A 19,345-nucleotide genomic window follows, 5' to 3' on the forward strand; every position below is an offset into this window, starting at 1 on the left:
TATCTACAAAGAAGTCAGACCTGTATGAGTCTAGGAAGATGGGAAATATATGCACAAATTATAAATGGGTTTTTGTGTTTCCATGTATAAGTTAATACATGCATTGGGGTTGTACGTGTGCAGATGGAGGGTGGCATACACAACCATATAAGTCCAAGCACGTATGGACATATATTTGTGTGTATAGCAAATGTCAAATTTCTGTAAACCCGGACCTTTGTGTGTGTATCTCTTAAAATCTACTGCCATTATCTTTGGTTTTTGAGCCTGTGATACCTATTTTCAGCAAGGGAGTCTGGGCTCCCTTATAAAATGTATCAACACGAGAATCTGTGGTGTTGTACACATCACAGATTAGTAGATGAGCACTGCAAACTCAAATTGGTGAAAGTTTGTTGTGGGGTGCAAGATTTGTGTCTCCCACCCTGATTCAGTTCTGGAAATTCAGCTCAGGTTTTTCAGAGACTTTCCAGGCAAATGACAACTCTTGAAGGAGGCTGAGATTCTGTGAGTGACGGTATTTGGACATTTTAGATCGTAAAGCCGGTTTCCTGCTGCTTTCTGAAAAAATGTACAATGCAGTGCTGGAGGAAGTGCACACGACTGACCTCATCACTCACAAGGCATTTATTAGAGGGAGCTCACACTGTTGCACTGCATTGAAAATGGAAAGAATTTCTGTCTGCTGTATGTTTTGATCTGTGCACATAAAAAGGTTTTTTCCAATGTACTATTTCCATTTTAGGTGTCAGAAAAGACTTTCCAATTTCTAAAACAAATGAGAGATGGATTACATTTCTAATGCTTGTTTTCTTTATAAATATTGAATTAGTGCCTATGGTTCTTGGCATGTAGCAATATAGCAGGGTGGGAGAGGTTAATGTTAAAGATGTTGTTCCTTTTATGATTGGCAACAGATGAGCATAACATTTAACATGCATGATGCTGGTGGGTGTGTATATATGAGCAGCCTTTCAGCATGCTTTTGTTCGCTTTTCTGATTACCTTGCCTGAGGGCGCTGAACACATATTCTTCAAGAAAAGGTGAGGAGAGCTGTTTTGGGGCATTGTGACATTTCCTTTTATATAGAGGGGGACTTTTGATTACGGTTCTTAATCTTTTGCAGAAGCTATCCTTGTCAATATGAACTTGTGACATACTTTGTGAAACATTAAACTAGTTTAATTTTATGTTTGATTGAGTTCATACTGTATAAAGTATTTCTGTGTTTTTGTTTACCTTTACTATGGAATTGTGTATTAGTCTGCCTATGGAGGTTTCTACAAAAAATGCATTTTTTATACGTAATTTAGGTAGTTGGTGAGCAGCTATTTGGCCGTGAATGGGTAGAAGCATACTCCCTATAGGATTCATCACAGGTGCCAGTATTTGGGTGTATTATATGGTATGGCTGTGGGGTCTTACCATGAAATACACTAGCAAAAACTGTCCTGGGTCCAGTCAGGCTCATATGAACAACTTCAAGCTCAAATCTGTGTAGCTATGTCTTCGAGTAGCAAGGCTTGAACAAATGAACTTATTGTTAAGCATTTAACAGAATCAAACAACAAAATAAAAAAGCCACACAACACAAAGAAACACAGGAGGAAAAGATGCTCAAAGATGTTATGGTGCAGTTGGTGGGTATTTCATCATGGTGATTCCTTGGTCCACAAGTCCTGTGGGGCGACTTTAGCCAAAATTTCGGAGTCCCTCCAAGCCTTCTTTGAGACCCTGGAAGGCCAGCTGTGGCTTGGCTACCAGTCTCTGTACACCACTGTTGGTGAAAAGTCCTCTTGTGGAGGCTAATGTCCCTCTTGGGTGACTAATCTGGACTCTGATGACACTCCCAGATCCAGCGGACTCTGGTGCAACAATTGGCTGTCAAAATCTGTCTCTTAGAATGCCCAGTGGCAGCCAGTGGTGACTTCTTCAAAGTTGCTACCAACTCACTGTTTTGGGCTTCTTCAGCTTTAATGACCCTGGTGCCGTTCCACGGGGGCAGCTAACTGCGCCTTAGAGTCACTTCTTCGATCTGGGTCTGGGGAGCAGTGTTTCTCTGAGCCAAGAACCACAGGCACAGTCCTAACTTTGCAAGACAAAAAGTGCAGACAGTGCAGTCCAGCAGATGAACCAGCCTCTCTTTGTACAGTCCAGGGGCTGCAGGGCAGTCCTTCTTAGTTTTTTGTTCTGATTCCAATGTGATCTGAGGTTCAGGGTGCCATATTTAACCCAGGAAAGAACCCTGAAGGGACAACACAGTTACTAGCCAATAGGCTACCAGGTCCTCTCCCTCTTGGTGACAACTCTCCAGCAATCTGTGGCATCTAACTGTATCAGAGTGCACTATTCTGCCCACTCTCCAGATTTCAGCACCCTTCCTCTGCTGTTAGGAGCTTGATAGCCCACCCTAAAGGTGTGGCTACCTGTTGGCTACACAGCCATAAGAAAAATGGTTTGGGCACTGGTCTTCCTTCTCTGGCCCTGTCTCCACCTTGCCTATGAAAATAAAGGGAAGATTCTCATGAGTGTTATTGCCATTTGACCACCAAAGGCAGCTTTGCCTTTGAAGTTCGCCTGTTGGGCTAACACCCTGAGTGGCTTCCTCCAAGGGGAATGTGACACCACTCCCTGCAGCAGGATGCTAATATTGTCAAGCCTAGGAACTATTCACAATGTTCCCCAGGTGGGCAGAATTATGTCTGTGGGCCAATGCCCGTGTGAGGCTACTGGACCAGCCGGGTCACAGAGCGACCACTTTCTTAAAGGTGCATTACTTTATTAGTGACAATAAATTAGACCTGGACATCAGGTCAGGTTTAATGCCACTGTAAACCTCATACCTTATTGTACCCAGTGAGGTAGTCCCATTCAGAAGTTAGCCAGGGTGAGGTGCCAGTCGGCAACTCTGCATTAGACAATGAGGCTACTAACTTTTCTATTGGAAAATGACAGTTTGAGGGGTTTTGCTGCAAGGGCATATATAAACATACAGTCCCACTTAATAATATCCAGCTCTCTGCTTTAGTGGTCTGTAATCCTTTCTTAGGAGAGGCTTAGAGATATTTTTATGAGAAAGGGTGGCTTTGCTATTAATGGTATTGGCAAAGTTGAACTGGCAGTGTGACAACTGCCTTTGTAGTCTGCAAAGGCAGACTGGGAGCCTTTTTTGTATTTGTTCACACACAGGGTGGCATAATCAGTGCTGCAGCTCTGGGTGGACACTCGGCCTTACATGCCCTTGGTACCCTGGGTTTCATGTATTAGAGACTTATAAGTAAGGCATTACTTGCCAATTCGGGATAGCCAATTCAGCATACTCTTTGTAGTGGGCTAGAAGATTGGTACTGAGTTCTGGTTTGCAGCCCTCAGCGCACTCTAAGATTCAACAAATGCATACTTCTGAGACAGTAAGATATGCATGTGAGATGTAGTTCATCATTTATACTGTGAGATTACTAACGGGCATGCATTAATTCATAGGAATTCTTGCCTATCCATTTATGCAACTGATATTTGTTCCTTTTGAAGGAGGTGTGGGTTCCCTTCTGGACATATCCTTTGTCATGAGGTTTTGTCTAAGCAGATTTAACAAGCGATGGAAGATCTACATTAGCAGGTAAAGCCACATTGTGCATATTGGACATCAATCAAGTATGCAATGGTTTAGATTCTGGTCAAATGATTGAAAGTATGTTAATAAGATTTAGGACGTACAATGGGAAGTGAAGTGGTGAAAAGAATGATATTTATAACTTGTAACTCATTAGGCTGTGGCTTTAAAAGAGAGATACTTCATAGGCATAGATCAGTACGCTGGGAAGGTAGACTGGTGTTTCCTTTCGTTCTCTATATCTCTTTTTATTTTTTTAATTCAATATATAAATTGTGTATGGAATAATATATTTATTTACCCCTATATCCTATATGGAGTATTTTTAGATTAATAGTGGGTCTTACGTGCAAAAGCTATGAATTGATGTCATGGGTATTGTTTGTCATATGTGTATAATTCATGTCGTGTAATATGTGTTTCTTTTTACAATTTGCTAAACTCTTAATCAAGCATCAAATATACATAATAATTGTCCTGCAGAATGTGGTTTCTATTACTCTATCCAAGGAAGAATGTAGTTTCTATTATTCAATCCAAAGAAACGTACCAAAGAGAAAAATATGCGTATTTCTTGTCATACTGGATTTTAGAAATGTTTATAAACATATAATATCTGATGAAATGTGATAGAAAATGCCAATAATATATGTCTTTTTTAAATGTTTAAACTGATGTATTGACTTGAAGTTTGTTACGAGTCTTATTTATGTTGTGTATTTTGGTGTGTACATTATATTTTGTACTAGCTTATCCGTCGCGCGTTGCTGCAATCTCAGAAGAAAGGAAATTCAAGGAAACTCGTTATGATAACATTCAATTTACATTGTGTTATTGTTATTGAAACGTATTCATTTTAATATGGAAAACATTTCTAAGTGTGGCTTGAGCAGTGCGTCCTCGATTGGCTTCCAATCTTGATTCTGGTTGCTCTCCTGTTTCATTCGAGCGGGCTTGTGCAGTGCGTAATCGAACAGCTTCTAATCTTGCTTCCCGTTCCTCATCTGTTTCTGAAGCTCGTAATGCCTTTTTTTTTCGTGCTTCTGATGTAGATTGACCAATCGATTTCCGTTTTGGGGATTATAACTGCCAATGATGCTTGCAAATTCGCTGTCTATTTCAGTATTCGAAAGATTAATCAGAAGGTTTTCAGACGCGTGAGCTGGCCACATACAGTTGTCCATGTGAGAAGCACGGATTCTCCAAATCTAGTCCACACACTTGCAGCGATTGTCCTTGTGCTTTGTTGATGGTCATTGCAAAAGCGAGTCGCACCAGAAACTGTGAACGTTCAGTATTGGAAAGAATATGAGGGCCCGGGGGGGGCCGGGGGGCCGCTATTTAACATGTTTTTCTTTTTTGCCAGAAACCTTCGCGGGAGTGTACTCAACAACTTCCCAAAGTTTCATGGCGTTCGGATGAATGGTGTAGTAATGCATAAAGGACAAACAGACATACTTTTGTTTTTATATATATTGATTATATGTGGTTATATCCAATACATTTTATATTTGTATATATGTGTTTGTTGTCAAGAACATTTTTGTACAGTTTGCACTTTGAGAGATTTTACATTGTACCCAGAGGAATTTTTATTGTTTGTTTGTCCCTGTGACACTGCCCCTTTAGTTGTTAAGGGATCTCTCTCACTCTTGTTTCTGGTAATGGTATGAAATCATCCAGCATGTCCCAGATAACATGCTGGAGGAGTGATCTACATAAGTGGGCGGAGGCCAAAAACTTGCTACTACCTGTACAGCTGACGACAAATTGGGGGACTAGCCATTTAACAGAATGGGACACAATACTCCTTACGCTTGCTGAAAGGAATGACAACAAAGCACCCCAAACTATCACACAGGATGAAAACCAAAATGAGACCCCTAAATTCGCTCTGAGGCCTATGCCTACAAAATCATATCACCTGAAACGACATGGACACACATATGGGTTCACCCTCATGTTGACCCTAGATAATCAGCCGCTGTACTGCATACAGATGAAGGGTCCAAACCCTGATGACAATTGAGCCCTAATAGATGTTCAGGTAGTTTTAGTCCCTGGTCAGAAAGTGATCGAGCAGAACCTGCTCAGATAACGGAAATTGAAGGAATCAGAAATTCACATCATTAGATAAAGTGTTTAATGCTAAATGTAAGCACACTACCAATACATAGACAACATGATTTGATTGCATTGGCAAGGCCCCAATCTGTACTGAATTGGTTATTAATGACCTACTTGAGGTCTGGCTTAAAATGAAAATCACACAGAAAATTTAGTGAATTCTTTCTCTAAAATATTGATGTCCCTTTCAACTGTCAAACTCATTGACTTTTTAAGAATTGCTTGCATTAGATTGAATGGGTCATGCCTATATTCTGTCGCACCTTGCTAACTGTTGACCACTTATCTCCGAAGAGCTCAGAATTGTATTAACTAAAAATATCAGCTTCCTTGGGACACTGTGTAAAATAGGACTAAAAATTACCCAAGACTAACAGACACAAATCACTAGGGATTTTATGTAGCCCCTGGCCTATGATGGGGATGGACATGATCTCTGCCATCTGGTGGAGGGTTGCCAGCTGTATTTAGAGATCCTTTCCTCCTTGGTGGGAATCTCACTCATGCGAAGGAAGCTGCTTACACATCTTTCCCTACTAAGAAGTAAAGTCTTCTGAGCAGGACATCATGTTCAAAGCGAAAATTTGCTTTTTCTGAGCAAAAAGGTAATGGCATCAATGCACAGGAAGTTTTGGCTGACATGGGCAGGGAAAATGAGTGATGGTTGTCCTGACATAATCAGAGCGAGACGACAGTCACTGTGACAGAGCAGCACTGTGGCATAAAGACAACTGGGCCATGCGCTACCACCAGCAGAGACAGCAGAGGCTCTGCTGTTGGTTATCCAGCAGTTTCCTTGACTGCTAATAGACTAATAGAGCAGGTACACAATAGGTTTGGCAGGGTTGTAGGAGGAACTCAATCTTACAGCTTTCCCCTCGTTCCACCAAACACAAAATAAGCCCCTAATTGTTTTCTCATTACAGCTATATTGCATATCAGAACACATAAATGAAGAGACGGCGAATAACAGAATTAGTTTTAATGAAGAGGACATGATCACATTTAGTTCTCTGCCATCCTGGTTTTCATTATCCATAATTCTTCCTCAAGCAGATACAGTTTCTCAATTACCTTATAGCTTTCCCTCACAGATATCTATGTCTCCAGTTTGTAGTAGCATTTTAATCATGTCTTTACCTACATCTTGTTTGTACACTTCCTTGTTTCCCTTTTCATTATTATTCCTTGATTATCCATGGTTTATAGATGGAAAGCCGTAGATGACCTCTTGCAAAGCCACCAACAACTTTGTAGTCAGTATTTATTATCTACGATCTAATAATCGGAACTACTTCTTTTCCATAAAATCACGTCTCTGAATACTCCTCTCTCTTAAAAGTTAAGGTTATAGCAATTCAGTTTTATTGCTTTTCATTTTATTCATGCTTTTTGTTTTGTTGTTATTAAATGCATCTGACTTTCATCAAGCCTAAGGAAAGCACAAGGTACCTGATTTGCAGGAATTGTAAACTTTTGATAACAGTCGCAAGCATTTGTCCTCTTTCCAGTCATGAATGATTCTGGCTAGGATGTACAAATCAGCTTCAGGAATTGGATCCTCAAAGAAGTCCCCTAACAGGTAAATAAGAGGTTATTATACACTTTTTGATGTACTTTTTGAAAACAACATTAGAATTCCAATTTGCCCTACTTTAGTAAAGAAGCATGCTGTTCTATAACTATAGAAAAGTGAATTCCTTCATTTCTAATGGCGGACATCAATCCACCCCAAATAATATAACACTTTCACACAGACATCTCAGCACTGCAAATTGTGTTGTTATTTATTGAGACAGGAAATCCTTCTGAATTGATATACACAGCAAAAACAGGTAAAGTATGTATTTACTGGATACAAAGAATTATGGATAATACGTAAGAGAAAATAATGGGAAGTGAGTAAACCACATGATTTAATGAGATGAAAATAAACTGATGGAAAGCTACGATATATTTACAATATATATATATATTATACTTATTTTGAAAATATATTCATATTTAGAAAGTGTTTTGTTTACCAAGATGAAAGTAAATCAAATAAAACCTACTAGATAATAACAAAGAATACTTATTTCCAAATGATTCTAGAGTAGAGGCCTAGTGCAGAAAAGGGGAATTTAGCCATTTTAAGACTGGCTTGATAAATGAGCGGGTGGTCAGATGACAGAACTTTCAAACTCAAAAATATACAGTCCAAGTGTTTTTGCAGATTGTAAGGGATAGTTGTTGGACTTGGCCCTCTCTCAAGGGTCTCCGTCAAACTTTTTTCCTTCAACCCTCTTATTTTGCTATTTTCATTTTTGTTGGCCTTGCGATACTGAGCATGTTACCACTGCTAACCTGTGCCAAAGTGCTTGTGCTCAATCCTTAAAATATAGTGAAATTGGCATACACTTGTTTGGCATATATAATTTACTTGTAAGTCCCTAATAAGGTGGTATACTATATACCAAGGGCATGTAAATTAAATCCTACTAGTGGGCCTGCAGCACTTATTGTGCCACCCACTTAAGTAGCCCCTTAAAATGTGTCCAAATGCTGCCCTTGCAGCCAGAAAGCAAATTTAAACTGCCAATTTGACTTGGCAATATAACCCCTAATCCAAGCCTTAAACTCCTGTTTTATTGCATATGTCACCCCTAATGTAGGTTCTAGGTAGCCCAACCATAGGGTACAGTGTATTTAAAAAGATGGACATGTACTTTTAGGTTTTTACATGTCCTGGTAGTGAAGTACTCCTAAATCAATTTTCACTGCTGTGAGGCCTATCCTCTCAAAGGATAACATTGGGTTCCCTTTATTACATTTATTAAGTGGTAACTTCCAATTGGGAGCAGATGGGAATATCATGTTTAGTATCTGAGAAATCGAGATTAAATCGTCATTATAATTGTGAAAATGCCACTTGTAGAAAGTTGCCATTTTCCTGCTCTATTTGATTTCTGCAGCCTGTTCCTAAGCAACATGACTGTGGTGTACTTGGCATTTGGCTTTGTTTATTACTCCCAGGCAGCCATGCAATAGAGGGATTAGGTGTGCCTGGATGAGCCATCAACTGGTTGGGCAGAGCTGGGCACAGCCCCACTTGCAGCTGAATAGGCTGTGCCCTGCCTTCACACAAGGGACTTGTCATTCCTGTATTGTTCATGTAGCCAGATTGGAGCCAGGACAAGGGAGTTAGGAACCTTCAAGAACTTTAATAGGAATTCTCAAGAAACTTCTCTTACTTCAAAGTGGGCAACAGGTATAAATAGTGGACCCCTCGCACCCGACTCTTGAATTCATTCCTGGGCCTGTGGATACAACAGAATAAGGACTACTGCATTGCTCTGCTTCAAGAAGGACAGCTACCCTGCTGCCCTGTTACTCTGCTGCTCTCCTGCCTGCTGCCCTGCTTGCTGAGAAGTAAGACTGGACCTGCACCCTTGTCCCAGGCTGAAATGACTTCAAGGGTTAGGTGACTGACCTCCTGCTCTGAGCTACATGGACATAACAAGCTCCAGAGGCTACCCTGCATATGCCCAGTTGAACTGCTGCCTTGACCTGCTACTGGACCTGCCTGAGCAATGCTGGCCTCTGCTTGAGTGTGTTTCTGACCCCCAAGAGGTGCCACTCAGGTCATGGACCCTTGGTGTGGTCTCAGATGAGCTCCCCACTCAAAGAAAGGAGAACTCCTGAGCGTTTGTGTTCTTCATAACCTAGAACAGGCCTGTTTGTGCCAGTATGATAACATCCACAAACACAGAGCTCCAGTGAACCTAACACTTTGTGCCACAGCAACCATTCATAATGCCCAGCAGCGTGAGTTTTGTACTTTGCGCTACAGCGTCAACAGCGCGGGAAGGCAGCCAATGCAAAGCTCCAGCAACAACCGAGTGTGACCCCGACAGGATTGTTGCACCACAGCAGAAATGGTCCATGATGCCTAGACTGCTCTTCAGGCTACATTGACAGCCATCCGTGACACCCTCCATGCTCTGTGTCGCCCCTTCCATCGCAAATGGAACTGGCACCAGACTTTTGAAGGTAACTCTGTCAGCGGTACTAACCTGGTCTTGTATCTGGCCCCTGCTCCATCACAGTCGTCCTGAACTTGCAACTTTCTCCCGGTCTCACAGATATCGCAAGTGGCACTTTTAGTTTTAGGCACTTTACTTACCTCAAATCTTTAAAATTGTATAAGTCTGACTGTATTTTTTCTCAATCTGTGTGGGATTTTTCTTGTGTTCTGTTTTCATGTTATTACTGCTTGAAATGCTGCATACATACTTCATACATTAACTCTAAGGTAAGTCTGAAAGCTTTTGTGATAAGCTACCAGAGGGTTAAGCACAGGTTAATTTTGGGTTGGTTGTTTTTCACCCTGAGAAAAGATTGTGATTGCTGCTCGAGTAGGGTGTTTGAGAGGAAAATCATGTTTACCATTAATAATAAGAGAAATCAAACATGACATTTTTTGGGAGAAAAATTGTATAAACGTGTGTCAAATAGAAATAGAAAATATGACAAAAACAAATAATTTTTGTTACTGCATCGTAAAAGCATGCAGAAAAAGAGTCATTTAGATGATATCATGGGTGTAACATAGGTTGTGATTTACTAAAGAAAAATAAATATATTTTATTAATGTTTGTTAGAAAATGTGTAAATGATGAACTCTCACGTTATAAAGTTTAGCTTCAATCATTTCTGAACGTCTTTATATGAAAGAATAACTAATAAGAGTTATCAAATAGTAGGATTAATCCTGATTATGGTAGTATATTTACTAAAATCTACTTCTTGGTGTGTGTAACCGTGTGCAATGAAAATGACAAAAGCAAAGTAGGTGCTACACATTTCTATTTGATGATGCTTCCGTGAAACTTATAGAGAATGTACTTCACCTACATAACAAACTTATTTGTCCGAAACAATGTTAAAATTGGGTGATTTGAAATATATTTGCATGTTGATACATGCAAAAGGTATAAGTACCTTATATTGACACATATTATTTGTAATTCTACTAAATGTTCCTAAGTGCGTCAGAAGTTATACTAAAAATATGATTTCATGTTCCTTTATGAATGTATGCTTATAACTCTATTTACCGTGTTACATTAGCATAAATTAATTATTGGCCTGAATACATTCACAAGGTTTTATGCTTTGCTAAGCTCACTGTCTGTCACATATGTTGTCAGTATAACAAATTATGTGCAACAGTGTTTTTCCTTACTGAGTTAACTTTTATATAACAAAAGATTTTTCTACAATTATGTTACCATTCAAGGACATCTACCTGGGAAACTGGGCTCATGAACTTGCTCCTATCTTCTAGCTGAAGGAGCATTGTTCTAACGTTGCACATACTGGATGGCTTAAGGACTGCATATTTGTCCCACCTATTTCTCTGCATTTGTGTCTTCTTTATGTTGCCTAACACACACTCCATACGAACTGATCAATGGACTGAGTGGTCTGACCAGATGAGGTGACTCTAGGAGGTGTCACCCTGGAAACGCTAAGAATATATTATTGTCTGATCTGAGGATTACTGAGGCTGACGCTGTCTCCCTCTCTCTCTCTCTCTCTCTCTCTCTCTCGCTCTCTCACTCTCTCTCTCTCTCTCTCCTCTCTCTCTCTCTCTCTCTCTCTCTCTCTCTCTCTCTCTCTCTCTCTCTCTCTCTCTCTCTCTCTCAAAGGTGGCAGTGACAGGCAATCAATTTGCTGTTCTGCGTTGCCTGCTGATTCCAAACTGCTAACAGAACTTTTTCAGAACTTGCATGGCAAATTAACTTGCCTGATGCCAACACATCTGGCTTCTTTCCCAAACTGATGCACATGCAGTATGCGATTGTTGTTTCTTTCTTTGGGGACCACTAGAAATGGCCCAAATATCCCTTTTCTGAGCTTTTGGTACTTATTTGGACCTTTCCTTTTTTGTCTTATTACCCTATGTGGTCTATTGATGCACTTCTTCTTTCTAATATTTGATAAACTAAACAAAATGTACTACTTTGAATCAGCTGCCATGTTTTATCCTTATATACGGGAGGGTGTATTTCCAATTTAGGTTTACTAATGACCAGGGAAGATCCTATTAGAGAGATCCCAGTGCATCAAATTCTAATGGTATTATTCTGTGTAGCTTCAGCTGAACTTTTAATATGTATGATTTAGGCTCACCTACATTTATTCAGGAGATTTGAGCTTGCAGTGATAATCCTTTACCTTTATAGTATTGTCTTGAGAGTAATCTACATGATCTTGATATCAATGTTGTAATTCAGTTGTCCAATCTCTTGTCCATGTTGGATGACTGTTGGGACCCTTTATATCCAACCCCTCTCGCACACAGCAAGGTCCATCGGAGGACCAAGAGAGAGGCAATTTCATGTTTGAAAATTCCTGTCCATTTAGCATTGGGGACCAGTAAATGCTACAGGAAGGGTTTCACCACCCTCAATTGGTAACCTAATTTCCAACAGTAAATCGAACCACTAGAAAGCACAACACTTTCTTTACTGTTGCTGAGGTAGGAGTGAGAATAGTAAATTTGACCCCTTCAAAGTCCATCACTGTTCCTACTGTTGCATACATTGGAGTGAGGTTGTACATTTGACCCTATCATAATCCCAAACTTTCTTGTTGTTTACGATTAAAAGGCAACTGTAAATCTGCCAACTCCAGAGTCCAACACTTTCCCAACTATTGTTTATGTTGGGGTGGGAATAGTAAAACTAGCCCCCTTCCAAGGTCCAACACATTTCTTTCTGTTGTTTACATTAGGAGTGGGAATAGTAACTATGAACCCTACAAGTGTAATTGTTCAAAGATTTTAATTGTTTTTATGATCTATTTGTGAGATTTAATTTTAAAAGTTATTTTAAATTGTTTTTAATGATGTATTTATATTTTGTGAATAATATTTCTAATACTTATTTTGTTTTAATAATGTTATTGTATATGTAATTTTCAATATTTGGTACATAGAACATCACAATGCATTAACAGTCCACAACTCAGCTTCCTCCCCTATTACTTGCCAACTTTAAGCTTGCCTTTGACCATGTACAGTGCTCTGCAGCCTTTTGGCTAGATTTGTGCTATAGAAATACCATACTCATACATAGAATCATTGTGTTTTTAATTATTGTTAAATATTAGTAGTATTTTTTATTTGATTTTTAATGTTTAGTATATCATTGTATTTATTATATGTAATGTATATTTTTTTATTTATAGTATATATTTCTATTTTATGTTGGCAAGTCACAATTTGTTGTCATATTTTTTTAATGTCATCCGTTTTCTAAATAAATATGTTTTGAAGTTCATAAATTGTGTAATTTCAATATTTCAATGTAGTTTCCTATTTTGTGAATATATATTTAGTCTTCTATATTTTTGTATTCAAAATGTTGTCATTTACATACAAAGAAAATTAAGACAATATTATTGTCCTCAGAATTTTTGGCAATATTTTTGCATTTCAATATTTTTGCTTCTGAGCTGTAATGTCTTAATGTCACCTTCCAACCCTTTTAATTTAAAGGGCACAAACTCTGACATCTCAGCTAACCATTTCTAGGCAATCAGTTCTGCTAAAGGGTTAAATCTTATATTAAATCAGTGCCACCTAATAGGTCTTTAGGTTTTTGCTTTTCAAACAAATGTAAGGCTTCTTGGGCCAGGAAGGCTTTCTAGGCAGGGTGAATGAAAGTATCACTTTATACAAATAAATACATTTCGAATGCATTTTTTTTTCACTTTTCCTAAGTTTTATCTCCTCCCTTTCAAACAATAGATGTCAAAGCTATGCACACTGGGAATTTTTTTATATTGGGCAAAACCCATTAAAGTCAAAGATGACTCTTCGCTTTTCCTTAAACTTCATATTGATAGCTTGGCAAAACATTGATAATTAAAACTGCATTTGCAGAGTAGGCATAATAGTGATATAGGAATTGATATAGGAATCGCTGCCCAGTTTTGGGTGCTCTGTAAATGAAAAGATGAAAATGCTATACCTTGTGACCTGCTATTTTCTTTACTACTCCATTTGAAGGAGATTCTTCCCACAAAAAATGACCCCAAAGCTCTCACTCTATTTGGTATTTACTGATTTCTCCTCACAGCAGTGTTCAATGTAACTTAATTTATTTACAATTTCTACTTAGAGCAGGCAGTTTCGATTAAGACATAGTTTGCCACAAGCCTTTAAAACCATTGTTTAATATATAATAATATCATGTTAGTAAAGCTGTGCTACATACATGCACACACTATGCAATACCTTAGGAATATTCATTACTTATATATCGTAATACCAAACTACAAAATTTTGAAAACATCTGAACATTTATAGGACATTATTTGTTTACGCCCTGTCTTCTCAACTTTGACTTCTTGCTGTTTTCATTGCTAAATATTTTAATGTGCTCTATAATAAAAATGTTGTTAAGTCTACCGAATGCACTTTAGTAGTTCCATGAATATAAACATGGTTATTCAATATGGTGCGAAAATCATTATTGAATTAATTAGGGATTATTAGAACAGTTTAATAATTGGCTTAAATCGAAGCATATATACTTTATCACAAATTCAATAGAGGCTACATCTGGCACTGCAATATTGATTATTTGCTAATTTGTGTCATTTTGGTCATGTGGAATTGGAAAGTTATAACATTTGTGGTGTCTGTCCTGTTTCGGTGATTTGCCTGTCGCCATTTTGGTGCTTTTGAAAAAAATCCTGTAATTAGGTTTGGTGGTGACAAAAATACGTTTCTTTTATAACCCTCATTAGTATGTACACAAAACCTTCCTACCTTCATGGAACTGGATTCGATGTTCTTCTGGGGATAGGAAATGCCTCTTTGCAGTTAACACAACTTTAGGCAAGTCATAGATTGTGACAGTAGAATTAGGATTTGCCAGAATACATTGCTTGGCTAGTGCTCCTGAACAGCCTTGAAAAGGAAAAAAAATTAAAGAGAAAAGTTAATATTTGATTTATATAATCATTAAAGAATTTCCTGTGTTCAAGAAAAGTCTAGCTGCATGCTCAATTTCCTAAATTACAAATAACGGCTTAACCCTGACTTCGGACGTGCAGGACAATCTGGAACGAATCTATGCAACAATGGAAGTAGTCCAAGCAATGCCCAAAATTAGAATAAAACCTGGTATTCCCCCGCCCCCCCCCCCCCCCAAATATAAAAAACAATACCTGGCCCATTGCCCTCATTGCCTTGCCTCCCCAACTAAAGGCGTGTTTTCTGTTCTCCTTGGTGGAGAGAGCCAGTACAAAGCAGACAAGCTCTCTGAAATACGCTACACAAATGTGGTGGTTGGCAGATGCAGTCTCTTACTTTGGTTCTGTGAAGACATGAGCAAGGTGAGAGAACATGAGTGAGACAAGTACCACTCCCTGACTTTGTTCAGGCAAGGCAAATGTCATTTAGTCAACAAAACACTGGAGGTATGGTCACATGCACTTTCCAAATAAATAACAAACTGCCTTTGTTTCGTGTGCGGACTGGCATAGCTAAGATACCCTGCTGTCTCTGGCCAGAGACAGAGCAGCTTGCAAGTGCAAGCTGGGCTTTGTGTTTGGGAAGGCCGCTACTGTTCTGTACTGAGTAAAGGTCTTCACTGTCCTACAGTCTATCAAGGGTGTCGCAAGGAGGTCACAGGCCCCCACACAAGCAAGGCAAATTGCCATCTCTCCTTGTTTGGTAGTAAAAGATCAACTCCAGCACCATTGATAGCCATGCCCCTACAGTCCAGTCATCCTTCACAACAGTGGCGATGTGGCCTGAAGGTTCCAATGTGTAGTAGCCTGCAGAAGCATTGATAATCCACAAATATTACCCTATCCCCAGGGTCAGGTTTTTATGCCTCCACGTGCTTGCCTTATGGTATTTGTGTGCTGCCTTGCCAATGACTGGGGTGAGGAATTATTAACATTTTCAGTGGGGCAAACGGCTGCCTCCTCAGTGGTTTGTGAAATGTCCCTGCAATGCCTAAAGATGTGGAAATATTTATGCCCCCAAAGTACTCCAAGGTCACAATCTTTCCCAATCCTAATAGGACATGTATTTCCCCCTTGCCCTTCCCTAGGGCAAAGGGAATTAATGACCTCAACATTCTCCTGCCTTGTAAAAGGGTGGTGATATTTGTTGCGCCACAGACCTCGTCACGGTTTGGAAGAGGGGTTATTGCCTCACTGGCTTATACAAGAGTGGGAAGGGTCAGCAGCTCTTCCCCTTGCCCAAAGGCAAAGTTTAAGCTTGCCTTGTCTCTTCCATCCCGCTGTCTTAATCAAGGGCCTAATGGGCTACCAATCACTTTCTTCACCCTAAGGCAAAGTAGGGGTATAACAATCCCCAGCTCTTAGGCAAAGTAAGTGGAAAAAAGCACCCCTACAGCTTGGGCCAGGTGGGGGCCACCAAATAGCCCACCTGGGGGCATTATACATTGACCCTCATCAATTCCACAGGATTAGATTTGAAAAAAATACAATTCCATGGGGAACAAAACATTAGTAAAGGCTTAGCTAAGGGTTACAGGAGGCTGATAGTGATAATTAGTCAGGCTGCATCCCACGCCAACATTTTCTTGCCCTTCAATGCTAGCTCAGATTGAACCCAGGCAGAAGCCAATCAGCTTGGTCCAGCTCAAATAAGTGCATTCAAGCCTGAACTCATAAGCCAAGTCCTGGCTGAACCACATCATAAGCAACCCAAGATCAGTTTTGGCCTATTTGGGTCAAATGCAGCTTCCAGTGGCACAGTGAGCAAGGTACTCAAGTTTAGGTATACCCGTCACACTTAGGGCATCTCAATGAAGAATACATTATAGTGATGGATAGAATGTTTGAATTAATCCCAGCAACAGGTAATAGCTCTAAGACACACCCCAGTCCACTGTTTATTCTGTCTTCCAAGCCACGGAATCAAGCTGCACCTAACTAAAGAGACTGAAATAGGCTGAAGCCAGCCTTGGATAGCTTGTGTTCTGTTCAGAGGATCTAGCTTGGCAGTTAGGCTGGATTGTTTCTATTGGAGCAGGGACAAGGTTCATTTGCTTATGGCTGGTTCTAATGAGAGGTGGTGTGGTAGGCAAAGAAATAACAATGGTATTGCATACGACCTGGGTAATTTCCTGTCGCTGAAATTGATTCAAGTATTCCACTCATCACTTTTTCTGATCTCAGTGCTAAGATGCTAGGAAGAGATGGGCAGGCTAACATAACAGGGAGAGCAGAGCCAAGGATCTGGCTTGGACCATACAACACACCACGTAAAATATGATAAAGTATCTTTAAAGCTAAAAAAAAGTGTATTTCTTTAACATGTGGAAGCTTTAAAATTAATAGGGCACATTATAGCATTGCACTGAGAAGTACTTATTAAAAGTGACAGTTTCTACAACTGGGACGCTGAAGTCACATATTCAAAAGTGCATTCACAAGTGATAATGAAGAAATAAGAGTTTGGGGGAAATCAAATATTTGCTTAAGATCGCACAATTTAAAAAAGGAAGCCATGACTTATCCAGGTGTAACAGTTTTACTCTGTACAGATCAGCCAGTAAATGGGTATAGTTGCTTTCCTTATGTTAACTCTTTGTTTTTACCTCTTAGTACACTCTTCTGCAGTTTTTAAAATATAGTGCAAACTCAACTCGAGGTATTGGAGCTCTTTACATTACATTATTTATAGGCATGGGGAGGTTAAGCGATTTGCCCAAAATTACATGTTGAGCTGATGTCGAGACTCGGGGTTTTACATTCTATTGTCGGCATCGTTGGCCATAACCGCATCCTCGGTAGGCAGAGGGAGAAAGAAGCTACATGAAAGCTTGGCTCGCTATGGGCTTGAGGTTCTAACAGGACCTAAAGCTGAGTTAGAGGCAGTCTTCAGGCTCAAGCTTACAGAGGCTTGCCCATCTCTAGTGCCAGGTAAACACAGGATGTTGTTGTTTGTCATAACATGTGCCTAATACCTTAGTTTACAATTCAGAGCACAACAACAGTAAAGTGATTTGATCTTTCACTATTACAGATCCAAATTTAATTTATAAAACACTCCACAATAGGACAAGTTCAAACAAAAGTAATTTACTTACGCCTGATACCGTTTGCTTGGCCACTACGGTCTGCTACTTTTGTTCATTCACAGACCTCTCCTTACCGGACAATGGGCCAACGTACAACCACTCTACTTTCTTGAAACTTTCTCTTCACCTTAAACCGAGAGTTGAATTTTAGATAATTACGAGCATTAGGTTCTTCAATGAGTCCCTTTCTCACTGCACCATCAGGATTCAAGCAAGCCGGGCCGAAGACGGCTGAAATGCCAGAAACCGGTCCCCGGTAGCTTGTCTCCTTTCTGGTGAAGAATTGGCTTGGTAGTTTAGTCTGCCCTGTTCCCATGATGCACTGGGCCAGGGACAGACTGATTTGCATATAGCCAGGTTCTGAGCTGGGATGGTGCAGTGAGATAAATAACGGTGATGGATCAAGCCCTGATCTTTGGACTGGGTAAGAGTGGTTTGCTTAATTCAGACACTCTGTTCATCACCACCCCCCTTTTCTGAATCGTTTTTGGCCACTATAGGTGTGGCAGGGTATACTCAGACATGAGTCCCTTTCTCACTGCACCATCAGGATTCAAGCAAGCCGGGCCGAAGACGGCTGAAATGCCAGAAACCGGTCCCCGGTAGCTTGTCTCCTTTCTGGTGAAGAATTGGCTTGGTAGTTTAGTCTGCCCTGTTCCCATGATGCACTGGGCCAGGGACAGACTGATTTGCATATAGCCAGGTTCTGAGCTGGGATGGTGCAGTGAGATAAATAACGGTGATGGATCAAGCCCTGATCTTTGGACTGGGTAAGAGTGGTCTGCTTAATTCAGACACTCTGTTCATCACCACCCCCCTTTTCTGAATCGTTTTTGGCCACTATAGGTGTGGCAGGGTATACTCAGACATGAGTCCCTTTCTCACTGCACCATCAGGATTCAAGCAAGCCGGGCCGAAGACGGCTGAAATGCCAGAAACCGGTCCCCGGTAGCTTGTCTCCTTTCTGGTGAAGAATTGGCTTGGTAGTTTAGTCTGCCCTGTTCCCATGATGCACTGGGCCAGGGACAGACTGATTTGCATATAGCCAGGTTCTGAGCTGGGATGGTGCAGTGAGATAAATAACGGTGATGGATCAAGCCCTGATCTTTGGACTGGGTAAGAGTGGTCTGCTTAATTCAGACACTCTGTTCATCACCACCCCCCTTTTCTGAATCGTTTTTGGCCACTATAGGTGTGGCAGGGTATACTCAGACATGAGTCCCTTTCTCACTGCACCATCAGGATTCAAGCAAGCCGGGCCGAAGACGGCTGAAATGCCAGAAACCGGTCCCCGGTAGCTTGTCTCCTTTCTGGTGAAGAATTGGCTTGGTAGTTTAGTCTGCCCTGTTCCCATGATGCACTGGGCCAGGGACAGACTGATTTGCATATAGCCAGGTTCTGAGCTGGGATGGTGCAGTGAGATAAATAACGGTGATGGATCAAGCCCTGATCTTTGGACTGGGTAAGAGTGGTCTGCTTAATTCA

General features: G+C 40.3%; 1 protein-coding gene across 1 annotated transcript in view; it reads right to left on the reverse strand.

Annotated features, from left to right (window-relative positions):
- ASMT (acetylserotonin O-methyltransferase) overlaps window positions 1-19,345 on the reverse strand; it is a 379,261-nt gene that overhangs the window by 107,926 nt on the left and 251,990 nt on the right. Inside the window, exons 6-7 of the mRNA XM_086934772.1 lie at window positions 14,566-14,706; window positions 7,194-7,316 (exon numbers count right to left, since the gene is read on the reverse strand). Of these exons, the coding sequence (XP_086790898.1) occupies window positions 7,194-7,316; window positions 14,566-14,706 (264 nt within the window). The remainder of the gene's footprint in view (window positions 1-7,193; window positions 7,317-14,565; window positions 14,707-19,345) is intronic.

The sequence above is a fragment of the Lissotriton vulgaris genome, chromosome 8 (assembly GCF_964263255.1).
Source record: "Lissotriton vulgaris chromosome 8, aLisVul1.2, whole genome shotgun sequence".
In the NCBI taxonomy this organism is placed as follows: Eukaryota; Metazoa; Chordata; class Amphibia; order Caudata; family Salamandridae; genus Lissotriton; species Lissotriton vulgaris.